The sequence below is a fragment of the Mesoplodon mirus genome (genome assembly GCF_964341445.2).
Source record: "Mesoplodon mirus genome assembly, chromosome: 9".
Lineage (NCBI taxonomy): Eukaryota > Metazoa > Chordata > Mammalia > Artiodactyla > Ziphiidae > Mesoplodon > Mesoplodon mirus.
Window position 1 is genome coordinate 14849203 of NC_138985.1, and position 13223 is coordinate 14862425.

The window sequence follows — 13223 nt, forward strand, 5'->3', positions numbered from 1 at the left end:
ATTTCTCCTTGTACATTTCTTATTTTGTTGATTTGAGTCCTCTCTTTTTTCTTCTTGGTGAGCTTGGGCAGAATTTTGTCACTTTTGTTTATCCATTCAAAACACCAGCTCTTGATTATTTTTCTATTATTTTTTTTTAATATCTATTGTATTTATTTCCTCTCTGATCTTTATTATTTCCTTCCTTCTGTGCATTTTAGGCTTTGGTTCTTCTTCTTTTTCTAATTCTTTTAGGTGGTAAGTTAGTTTATTTGAGATTTCTCTTGTTTTCTGAGGAAGACATATATTGCTATAAACTTCCCTCTTATGACTACATTTGCTACGTCCCATAGATTTTGTATGGTTGTATTTTCATAGTTGTTTGTCTCAAGGTATTTTTAATTTCCTTTTTGATTTCATTGTTGACCCATTGTTTTTTTAGTAGCATGTTGTTTAGTCTCCATGTAATCATTATTTTCTCATTTCTCTTTCTGTGGTTGATTTCTAGTTTCATACCATTGTGGTCAGAAAAGATGCCTGAAATAATTTCTAACCTCTTAAATTTGTTGAGGCTTATTTTTTATCCTAGTATGTGGTCTACCCTAGAGAATATTCCATGTGCACTTGAAAAGAATGTGTAGTCTGGTTATTTTGGGTGTAATGTTCTGAAAATATCAATTAAGTCTAACTGTTCTATTGTGTCATTTAGGATCTCTGTTGCCTTATTGATATTCTGTCATCTGTCCATTGAAGTCTGTGAGGACTCTGTGAGCACACTGAGAATGAGGTTGCTCAGGTGGAGCCACGCCTCACTCTTTTACTAGTTTAGTAAAAGAAAAGAAATGTTCTTGCTTATAAATGAAGAAGGAGAAAATGATTTTCATTATGCAAAGTATCCTTCTACAACCTTCAATTTTGTAAAGACCTAATAAACATATTATGAATTCCATATTGTATTTATTCTTAATACATCAAGAAAAACTTGCCTAAATGTATTTTTTTTTTTTTACTTATCCCTATCTGAAATCATGCTGTTACTCTTTTATTTGATTACTGTCTATTTCTTTTTTTTTCTTTTTTCTTTTTATTAGTTTCTGCTTTATAACAAAGTGAATCAGTCATACATATACATCTGTTCCCACATCCCTTCCCTCATGCATCTCCCTCCCTCCCACCCTCCCCATCCCACCCCTCCAGGTGGTCACAAAGCACCGAGCTGATCTCCCTGTGCTCTGCGGTTGCTTCCCACTATCTATCTACCTTACGTTTGGTAGTGTATATATGTCCATGCCTCTCTTTCGCTTTGTCACAGCTTACCCTTCCCCCTCCCCATATCCACAAGTCCATTCTCAAGTAGGTCTGTGTCTTTATTCCCGTTTTACCCCTAGGTCCTTCATGACGTTTTTTTTTTTTTTTTTAAATTCCGTATATATGTGTTAGCATACGGTATTTGTCTTTCTCTTTCTGACTTACTTCACTCTGTATGACAGACTCTAGGTCTATCCACCTCATTACAAATAGCTCAGTTTCGTTTCTTTTTATGGCTGAGTAATATTCCATTGTATATATGTGCCACATCTTCTTTATCCATTCATCTGATGATGGACACTTAGGTTGTTTCCAGCTCCGGGCTATTGTGAATAGAGCTGCAATGAACATTTTGGTACATGTCTCTTTTGGAATTATGGTTTTCTCAGGGTATATGCCTAGTAGTGGGATTGCTGGGTCATATGGTAGTTCTATTTGTAGTTTTTTAAGGAACCTCCATACTGTTCTCCATAGTGGCTGTACCAATTCACATTCCCACCAGCAGTGCAAGAGTGTTCCCTTTTCTCCACACCCTCTCCAGCATTTATTGTTTCTATATTTCTTGATGATGGCCATTCTGACTGGTGTGAGATGATATCTCATTGTAGTTTTGATTTGCATTTCTCTAATGATTAATGATGTTGAGCATTCTTTCACGTGTTTGTTGGCAGTCTGTATATCTTCTTTGGAGAAATGCCTATTTAAGTCTTCTGCCCATTTTTGGATTGGGTTGTTTGTTTTTTTGCTATTGAGCTGCATGAGCTGTTTATAAATTTTGGAGATTAATCCTTTGTCAGTTGCTTCATTTGCAAATATTTTCTCCCATTCTGAGGGTTGTCTTTTGGTCTTGTTTATGGTTTCCTTTGCTGTGCAAAAGCTTTGAAGTTTCATTAGGTCCCATTTGTTTACCTTTGTTTTTATTTCCATTTCTCTAGGAGGTGGGTCCAAAAGGATCTTGCTGTGATTTATGTCATAGAGTGTTCTACCTATGTTTTCCTCTAAGAGTTTGATAGTTTCTGGCCTTACATTTAAGTCTTTAATCCATTTTGAGCTTATTTTTGTGTATGGTGTTAGGGAATGATCTAATCTCAAAATTTTACATGTCCCTGTCCAGTTTTCCCAGCACCACTTATTGAAGAGGCTGTCCTTTCTCCACTGTACATTCCTGCCTCCTTTATCAAAGATAAGTTGACCATATGTGCGTGGGTTTATCTCTGGGCTTTCTATCCTGATCCACTGATCTATCTTTCTGTTTTTATGCCAGTACCACACTGTCTTAATTACTGTAGCTTTGTAGTATAGTCTGAAGTCAGGGAGCCTGATTCCTCCAGCTCCGTTTTTCGTTCTCAAGATTGCTTTGGCTATTCGGGGTCTTTTGTTTTTCCAAACAAATTTTGAAATTTTTTGTTCTAGTTCTGTGAAAAATGCCAGTGGTAGTCTGATAGGGATTGCATTGAATCTGTAGATTGCTTTGGGTAGTAGAGTCATTTTCACAATATTGATTCTTCCAATCCAGGAGCATGGTATATCTCTCCATCTATTTGTATCATCCTTAATTTCTTTCATCAGTGTCTTATAATTTTCTGCATACAGGTCTTTTGTCTCCTTAGGTAGGTTTATTCCTAGATATTTTATTCTTTTTGTTGCAATGGTAAATGGGAGTGTTTTCTTGATTTCATTTTCAGATTTTTCATCATTAGTGTACAGGAATGCCAGAGATTTCTGTACATTAATTTTGTATCCTGCTACTTTACCAAATTCATTGATTAGCTCTAGTAGTTTTTTGGTAGCATCTTTAGGATTCTCTATGTATAGTATCATGTCATCTGCAAACAGTGACAGCTTTACTTCTTCTTTTCCGATTTGGATTCCTTTTATTTCCTTTTCTTCTCTGATTGCTGTGGCTAAAACTTCCAAAACTATGTTGAATAAGAGTGGTGAGAGTGGGCAGCCTTGTCTTGTTCCTGATCTTAGTGGAAATGGTTTCAGTTTTTCACCATTGAGGACAATGTTGGCTGTGGGTTTGTCATATATGGCCTTTATTATGTTGAGGAAAGTTCCCTCTATGCCTACTTTCTGCAGGGTTTTTATCATAAATGGGTGTTGAATTTTGTCGAAAGCTTTCTCTGCATCTATTGAGATGATCATATGGTTTTTCTCTTTCAACTTGTTAATATGGTGTATCACATTGATTGATTTGCGTATATTGAAGAATCCTTGCATGCCTGGAATAAACCCCACTTGATCATGGTGTATGATCCTTTTAATGTGCTGTTGGATTCTGTTTGTTAGTATTTTGTTGAGGATTTTTGCATCTATGTTCATCAGTGATATTGGCCTGTAGTTTTCTTTCTTTGTGACATCCTTGCCTGGTTTTGGTATCAAGGTGATGGTGGCCTCGTAGAATGAGTTTGGGAGTGTTCCTTCCTCTGATATTGTTTGGAAGAGTTTGAGAAGGATGGGTGTTAGCTCTTCCCTAAATGTTTGATAGAATTCGCCTGTGAAGCCATCTGGTCCTGGGCTTTTGTTTGATGGAAGATTTTTAATCACAGTTTCAATTTCAGTGCTTGTGATTGGTCTATTCATATTTTCTATTTCTTCCTGAGTCAGTCTTGGCAGGTTGTGCATTTCTAAGAATTTGTCCATCTCTTCCAGGTTGTCCATTTTATGGGCATAGAGTTGCTTATAGTAATCTCTCATGATCTTTTGTATTTCTGCAGTGTCAGTTGTTACTTCTCCTTTTTCATTTCTAATTCTATTGATTTGAGTCTTCTCCCTTCTTTTCTTGATGAGTCTGGCTAATGGTTTATCAATTTTGTTTATCTTCTCAAAGAACCAGCTTTTAGTTTTATTGATCTTTGCTATCGTTTCCTTCATTTCTTTTTCATTTATTTCTGATCTGATTTTTATGATTTCTTTCCTTCTGCTAACTTTGGGATGTTTTTGTTCTTCTTTCTCTAATTGCTTTAGGTGCAAGGTTAGGTTGTTTATTCGAGATGTTTCCTGTTTCTTAAGGTGGGATTGTATTGCTATAAACTTCCCTCTTAGAACTGCTTTTGCTGCATCCCATAGGTTTTGGGTCGTCGTGTCTCCATTGTCATTTGTTTCTAGGTATTTTTTAATTTCCTCTTTGATTTCTTCAGTGATCACTTCGTTATGAAGTAGTGTATTGTTTAGCCTCCATGTGTTTGTATTTTTTACAGCTCTTTTCCTGTAATTGATATCTAGTCTCATAGCATTGTGGTCAGAAAAGATACTTGATACAATTTCAATTTTCTTAAATTTACCAAGGCTTGATTTGTGACCCAAGATATGATCTATCCTGGAGAATGTTCCATGAGCACTTGAGAAAAATGTGTATTCTGTTGCTTTTGGATGGAATGTCCTATAAATATCAATTAAGTCCATCTTGTTTAATGTATCATTTAAAGCTTGTGTTTCCTTATTTATTTTCATTTTGGAGGATCTGTCCATTGGTGAAAGTGGGGTGTTAAAGTCCCCTACTATGATTGTGTTACTGTCGATTTCTCCTTTTATGGCTGTTAGTATTTGCCTTATGTATTGAGGTGCTCCTATGTTTGGTGCATAAATATTTACAATTGTTATATCTTCTTCTTGGATCGATCCCTTGATCATTATGTAGTGTCCTTCTTTGTCTCTTCTAGTAGTCTTTATTTTAAAGTCTATTTTGTCTGATATGAGAATTGCTACTCCAGCTTTCTTTTGGTTTCCATTTGCATGGTATATCTTTTTCCATCCCCTTACTTTCAATCTGTATGTGTCTCTAGGTCTGAAGTGGGTCTCTTGTAGACAGCATATATCTGGGTCTTGTTTTTGTATCCATTCAGCCAATCTGTGTCTTTTGGTGGGAGCATTTAGTCCATTTACATTTAAGGTAATTATTGATATGTACGTTCCTATTCCCATTTTCTTAATTGTTTTGGGTTCGTTATTGTAGGTCTTTTCCTTCTGTTGTGTTTCTTGCCTAGAGAAGTTCCTTTAGCATTTGTTGTAAAGCTGGTTTGGTGGTGCTGAACTCTCTCAGCTTTTGCTTGTCTGTAAACGTTTTAATTTCTCCATCAAATCTGAATGAGATCCTTGCTGGGTAGAGTAATCTTGGTTGCAGGTTTTTCTCCTTCATCACTTTAATTATGTCCTGCCACTCCCTTCTGGCTTGTAGAGTTTCTGCTGAGAGATCAGCTGTTATCCTGATGGGGATTCCCTTGTGTGTTATTTGTTGTTTTTGCCTTGCTGCTTTTAATATGATTTCTTTGTGTTTAATTTTTGACAGTTTGATTAATATGTGTCTTGGCGTATTTCTCCTTGGATTTATTCTGTATGGGACTCTCTGTGCCTCCTGGACTTGATTAACTATTTCCTTTCCCATATTGGGGAAGTTTTCAACTATAATCTCTTCAAATATTTTCTCAGTCCCTTTCTTTTTCTCTTCTTCTTCTGGAACCCCTATAATTCGAATGTTGGTGCGTTTAATGTTGTCCCAGAGGTCTCTGAGACTGTCCTCTGTTCTTTTCATTCTTTTTTCTTTATTTTGTTCTGCAGCAGTTATTTCCACTATTTTATCTTCCACCTCACTTATCCGTTCTTCTGCCTCAGTTATTCTGCTATTGATCCCATCTAGAGTATTTTTCATTTCATTTATTGTGTTTTTAATCGATGCTTGATTCATCTTTAGTTCTTCTAGGTCCTTGTTAACTGTTTCTTGCATTTTGTCTATTCTATTTCCAAGATTTTGGATCTGGGAAATAGAATCTTGGATCATCTTTACCATCATTATTCTGAATTCTTTTTCAGGTAGACTGCCTATTATCTCTTCATTTGTTAGGTCTGGTGGGTTTTTATCTTGCTCCTTCTCCTGCTGTGTGTTTTTCTGTCTTCTCATTTTGCTTATGTTACTGTGTTTGGGGTCTCCTTTTTGCAGGCTGCAGATTCGTAGTTCCCGTTGTTTTTGGTGTCTGTCCCCAGTGGCTAAGGTTGGTTTAGTGGGTTGTGTAGGCTTCCTGGTGGAGGGTACTAGTGCCTGTGTTCTGGTGGATGAGGCTGGATCTTGTCTTTCTGGTGGGCAGGTCCACGTCTGGTGGTGTGTTTTGGGGTGTCTGCAGACTTTTTATGATTTTAGGCCACCTCTCTGCTAATGGGTGGCGTTGTGTTCCTGTCTTGCTAGTTGTTTGGCATAGGGTGTCCAGCACTGTAGCTTGCTGGTCGTTGAGTGAAGCTGGCTGCTGGTGCTGAGATGGAGATCTCTGGAAGATTTTCGACGTTTGATATTATGTGGAGCTGGGAGGTCTCTTGTGGACCAGTGTCCTGAAGTTGGCTCTCCCACCTCAGAGGCACAGCACTGACTCCTGGCTCCTCAATTTGGGATGATTTGTTGTCTGTTCATGTATTCCACAAATGCAGGGTACATCAAGTTGATTGTGGAGCTTTAATCCGCTGCTTCTGAGGCTGCTGGGAGAGGTTTCCCTTTCTCTTCTTTGTTCTCACAGCTCCTGGGTCTCAGCTTTGAATTTGACCCCGCCTCTGCGTGTGTCCACTCCAAATTCTGACCTCTCTGCTCCCAGGCTCTCTCACCTCCAGTCTTCTCCTCCACACTGCCAGCACTTCATTCTCTGGGTAGGGCAAAGCGGAGAGATTCCCGCACAGAGGATCGGTGCCGAGCGGCACTCACCAGCCCGAGAGGCTTGTCTGCTCGCCCGCCGGGGCAGGCGGCGCTGGAAGCTGAGGCTCGGGCTTCGGTCAGAGCGCAGGGAGAGGACTGGGGCTGGCGGCGAGAACTCAGCCTGAAGGGGGCTAATGTGCCACAGCTAGCCGGCAGGGAGTCCGGGAAAACTCTGGAGCTGCCGAAGAGGCAAGAGACTTTTTCTTCCCTCTTGGTTTCCTGGTGCGCGAGGAGAGGGGATTAAGAGTGCTGCTTAAAGGGGCTCCACAGACGGGCGCGAGTCACGACTCTAAATGTATTTTATTTTTCTCAACTAATATGATTATCAAGTATGATCTTCTATGCCTGTGTTTTTTCACTTGGAGAAAGAATTCTGATATATAGAAATATATCAGTTTCTTTGTCTTACCTGCAAGCATCAGAGGAAAAGAATTGCAATATCCGGGTCTTCTCAATGAAAGGTGGAAATGAGGCTGCATCTGTTTAAAAATCAAGCAAGTGGCAAGGGATTAGGTGAAATATGTGTCCTAGAAAAATCTAGAAATCTCAATTCCAGCATAGTTAAGAGAAATAGAATACAAACTGTATATATAACATTAAAATTCTCCAGTAGCCACATTTTAAAAATAAAATAAGTATCAGGTATATTTTATCTAACCCACCATATCAAAAATAGCATTTCAACATGTAATCAATATAAAAACTAACAAATCTCAAGATCCAGTGTGTACTTATAGCCTATTTCAATTTTTACTAGCCACATTGCAAGTGCTTAATTGTGACACATGGCTAGTAGCTACCGTATTCAACAAGTCTATATACTATACACATTCACTGGTATCCGTTCATATTAAATTTTCTTACTCCTTAAAAATAAATGAAAGTTTAAAAAAACAATGGCAAAACCACATGTTGTTAAACCTGTGACTTTGTTTGTTTTTGAAATCCCCACCCTATCTGTAGAGTAGCACTTTCCTTACTATGAGGTTCATTTAGAACTCCTGTTTGGTAAATGTTCTTCTTACTTTTAATAGTGATTTATTCATCTACCCTAATGGCTGATTAATATTTTTAAATCATTTATTGAAGTTCTCTCACTAAATAGAATTTCCTGAAAATAGTTGGAAAAATATACACATCAAACTAAAAAGGGCATTTGTTGAATTTATTGAATCTCTACTATGGTTATGATCCATGCACACACTGGATATAAGAAGAAATAGTTAAATAATTCCTCCATTTGCTCCACAAATCAATATTACCAAAATGAGCCACCACTGAATGTGTTTGTTCAAAACAGTAAGACCCATCCTTCAATTATGAATACCACACTCTTTTTCTGGTAACTGCACTAACCTTGTGATCTTATTACATTTCATTTATACTCTTGTGATAAGTGAAATACAACAGATGATCACAGTGAATCAACATTGAGAGAATGAGATATTAAAGATTAGCTTCAACTCCCCAAATAGGTCCCTGAATGGGCATTGCCTACAACTGCCTTCCCAATACCTTAGCCATAAAAGAAAAGAATACATTGAAAAGCTTTAAAAAATCATTTGAAATATCATCGAAGATTATGTCTTAATGACACCAGCAATTACCATGGGTCATGATCATAAGATAGCTGATATTAGCAGGGCTCTTTTTTAAATGCATTCAAATGTAAATCAGTATTTTCCTTTTCTGTCTCTTTAAGTTTGTTGAAGAAGATAGAGGAAGTACTTCTAAATCATGGTTAAAAGTCCTTGGAACATTTTCCATTTATTAGTCTCTTTTCCTTAGCGCCATAACCAAAAATCTCTCTCACAGGGATGCCATCAGAGTCCTCTGGCCTGTTCAGTCTACCTCTGCTCCTAGTTTGTTTTACATATATTTTCTTCTTAGATACTTTTAACTTCATGCCTGATACTCATGTAGTTATGTTACTGTCATTAATAAATCCTCTACCTCGTTTTTTAAAAATTCTTTGCTTCTCAGTTTTGGACAAAAGTGTTTAATTTTTTTTTTCTTAAACCCATATAAAGACTCCTTTACTATTTAGGAGAAGCACAATATATTTCTCTCTGTATCTAAGGATACAGTATGAAGTTTATGGTTATGAAATTACTAGAGTTAGTGGTATTGGGACACTTGACAATTTATTGGCAGAAATGAACTACTTAGAAAGGAGTTTCTTCACCCAATTCCATGATTCAAAGCACTACAAAGCAAACTCAACAGTGGTTTTGCTGTTTTTTCTACAAGAGAGTATTAAAAACTTAAATCAACATGCAAAACTCAGTAATACCTTTGGAAAAGTAAACATTCCCCATGTTTGCTTTTTATTCCCTACCTTTTACATAACTTTGTATTTAACATTTTTCATTTTCATTATATTACTTTCCTATGAAGTATTGCCTAACTAGCTTTGTAAGCATTATGTTGTGCTTCTGCTTTTTAGCAGCTGAGAGCTCATCTCCTGGTATTCAATTCCCATTGCTTTTTACAATCTTAATCCTTAAACTAATAGGCCTATATATATACTTTGCTTTACTTCAATAAGAATAATAAGCTGGCTCTAACCATGCTTAAATCTAAGTACATAGTACTTTCTTCCTAACTCTAATTCAGAATGTTCATTTTTGCATACATTTTTCATGGTTAGTACACATGTAACCTTGTTTTTGTTGCTGTTGTTGTTCTTTTCTCTCTCTTTCTGACCATCTTCTTCAAAATAGATGGCTCTGCTTACAAGTTCACTGATTCTAACTCAGCCTGAGATCTTTGGAGGTATGTCTTACCTTTTGTAATTATCCTGATATTTTAATTCCTTTAATGTTAAATTATTATCTTTATAGTATTTACAAAAGATGTGAACAGTAACCACTACTCTAAGGTTTTCTAAACCTTTACTTCTGCGGTCAGGAAGGAGTTCATTAAGTTTGTACAAAGCAAACGTTCCCCAGAAATGCAGTAAAGGCTCATCCTCGATGGTTAATCTTGAGAAATTCCATCACATTAGACAGACATTTACTAAACCTACATAAGAACAGAGACTCTGAATTATGTTGCAGGGATACAAAGATAGGCAAACGTATACGCTCAACCCCCAGAACATTGTAGGTATGGAGGTGGATTTGTGGGAGAAAGGAGTTGGTTTCATTGTGATTATTACCACAAAACATATGCCCTTGGGCTTCCCTGGTGGCACAGTGGTTGAGAGTCCGCCTGCCGATGCAGGGGACACGAGTTCGTGCCCCGGTCTGGGAAGATCCCACATGCCACGGAGCGGCAGGGCCCGTGAGCCATGGCCGCTGAGCCTGCACGTCCAGAGACTGTGCTCCGCAGCGGGAGAGGCCACAACAGTGAGAGGCCCGCATACCACAAACAAACAAACAAACAAACAAAAAAACATATGCCCTTACCTGTACCATTAATCATGTCACAATAACTTGGCCAATAGGAGAGATGCCTTAGGAATAAAAAAAAAAAGAAAATGATATTCTTATTTCAAGGGCACCTTTCTCACATCACTTTGTCTATTATGATTCAGTACTTCTGCTAAAATAATAATTAATATTGATTAGACTAGATGTGACAAGCTAAGTTTAAGAAATGTTCTAAATCATTTGATCCATGTTTTGTTTGAAGTTTCCATTTTGTTGAGTTAAATGAATTGCCTGAAACAATTAAGTGATCAGATTATAAAATAAAAACTGCCAAATGTTGTTAGTTAGAAACAACATGGAACAGAAACAGTTCTTCAGAAAATAAAATTGAGAAACATTTATCAGACACTTAGATCTTTTAGGGGAAAGTTTTTTTTTTTTTTTCTAGTGGGATTATTTCATAGTATGTTGCATTCAAACTGAATAGGAGGAAGAGAGTAAATGGATAACTGATGTAAACTCAGTATGAGGGAGAAGAGGGGAGTGTGGAGGAGGAAAGAAAGAGAAGCAGATGTTGGATCAATCGAGATTGGAAACATAGATAATTTATCCCTCTCTTTTAACTCTTGCAATAACCGGCATTTAAGTAGGGCAGAGTTTATTAATTTATGCTCTGGCATCTACAAAAGATATATATATATATATATATATATATATATATATATATATATGTATATATATATATCTGGAAGCAATAAAAACAACAGTAGTGATAGTTTCTCTGCACACTCAGCCACTTTTTGGTGATGGAAAATGGGTTTTTCATACTCCTAACATACCATCCAATAAGATGTCAAGGCAAGCTATTGTTTCTTTTTTAAACCGAATAAGCGATTAATCATGCTCAGTCTTGCCATGATCAGTTAAATTAACCTTGTCATAATCTTAAACTCTCCTCAAAACCTCTCTGTAATATTGAAATAGAGGAAATGCTCATTTTCCTCAGTACAGAGATGTGATTCCCCTGAAGTGAGCATTTAGAAGTGTTTGTTTTCCTCCATTAGACTTTTCCATAAAAAAATATGTGACTGTGGAGTCTGTGGAAGAAAAAGAACTACAGGACTGAGCGTTTAACTGTTTTAAGCAATTTTTAGATAGGAACTCAGTGTGAGTCAAGGGTTACTTAATCAAAATATTTCATCTCTTGGTTTTGATTACTTTATTCTTTGTCAGGAAATCACTGATCTAAAACTCATTTTAACTTTAAGGAGGAAAGACTTTCTCCCTTGATATTTATTGGGGTTCTTCCTATTTTAGACATATGAATTTGGTATACTCTGTATAAACAGGCAGGAGCTAGGGAAAAATAGGAAATCATGGCTATGTGAACATATCTCATTTTACTACTATTTCACAGGAGGCATGCTCTTTATCTTCAAGTTTAATATGTCAATTTTAGAACTTGAAATACTAATTCCATTTTTGCATTGATAAAGGTTTAAAAAAGCTGAGTTATCAATATAGAAAATTATTTCAAGAAAATTTTGAAAGGGAAGGTCATGAAAGCATTGGCATGGATACATTGAGCTTCCACCTTATGGCACATTTAGTCACGTTACTGGAATGAGCAAATTTATATTCCATGCTCAGTAAAAAAACAAAACAAAACAAAACAAAAAACAAAAAACACCCAGTAATATATACTTTTCAACCTGCTAGACACTAAGTTGATATGTTGATTTTCTTCCTTTTCATTTGTGGTTATGTAATTGTACGGGTGCTTGATAGTGCCTGTTATGCAGCAGAGATGGAAGTAGTCCCTTTAGATTTCTTTATGTAAGAGACCCTGTGCATAAAGGTCAACCCTCAAGTGGGGCTGATACTCAGCACCTATGCACTAGTGTGACCACTCATCACAACTAAAGGGTTAACACCTGGCAGAACAGGAGTTTCTAGGGCTGAGATACAGGCAGGTCTGTTCCATAAGTTGGTGCCTGTGCATTACCAGTTGTTAAATAAGTTTCTTGCCTGCCTTAGAGTATCCTAGTGACACACATACACATACACATACACACTTTGCCTGGATACTTACTTTTTGCCTTTATATGTGTCAATTATGGCAACTTTGCTTATGTCATCTTTTCCATTGAAAACTTTATAAACTCCGTCTGCAGTATTGTGGTACTGAAAAGATACATACAAGAAAAAATTACTTCTAGAACAAGCCATATTTTCCAAGTTATAAAATATGTAATTAACTCACTTTTGCATTTCTCAAACACTGGTTGTTTATAATTATTTTATGTGATTTGAAATATATATGCAATAAAGTTTTAAAATTATTGGTCTTTAATATTTTAAAAAGACAGAATATAAAAGGTGCCTAGAAATAAGTGCTAGATGCTGAGCAAATGAAGAAAACAAATATAAGAAGCTGATGTGATCCAACTCTATCACTCTTTGCCATAATTAAGCCAGAAAGGCCATTTTGGTCACTACTCCTATTATATTGAGGTGAGGGGATAGTGAACAAAACCTATGAGAACTGTGGCAGATTTCTAGAAGTTTTCTCAACGTTGTTATTTCTAATAAGTGGTTACTAAAGATTAGGTACACAGAATTAAAAACAGAATTAGCCAAGGAAAGAATTCAGAGTATTTAGTTAAATACTAGTAACTGAATTTTTTATCCCTTAATGCTTTCTTAATTGATATATAACCTTGCAATCCCAAAAAACCATCTACAGTAAAATAACAACAATGAACTGGAGAATATAACTAATGTCACATACAGTGCCAAGTGAAATCATGGTCAAAATTTCAATTCACTAGTCAGATTATCCTATTTATAACTTGAAGCATTAAGGTATAACTAAGTACATCACC

General features: G+C 36.5%; 1 protein-coding gene across 1 annotated transcript in view; it reads right to left on the reverse strand.

The window, feature by feature from the left end:
* The window catches only part of LOC309809995 (platelet glycoprotein 4-like), a 44562-nt gene that overhangs the window by 12302 nt on the left and 19037 nt on the right, over positions 1–13223 (reverse strand). Inside the window, exons 5-7 of the mRNA XM_082631637.1 lie at positions 12431–12522; positions 10375–10421; positions 7374–7443 (exon numbers count right to left, since the gene is read on the reverse strand). Coding sequence (XP_082487763.1) covers positions 7374–7443; positions 10375–10421; positions 12431–12522 — 209 coding nt within the window. The remainder of the gene's footprint in view (positions 1–7373; positions 7444–10374; positions 10422–12430; positions 12523–13223) is intronic.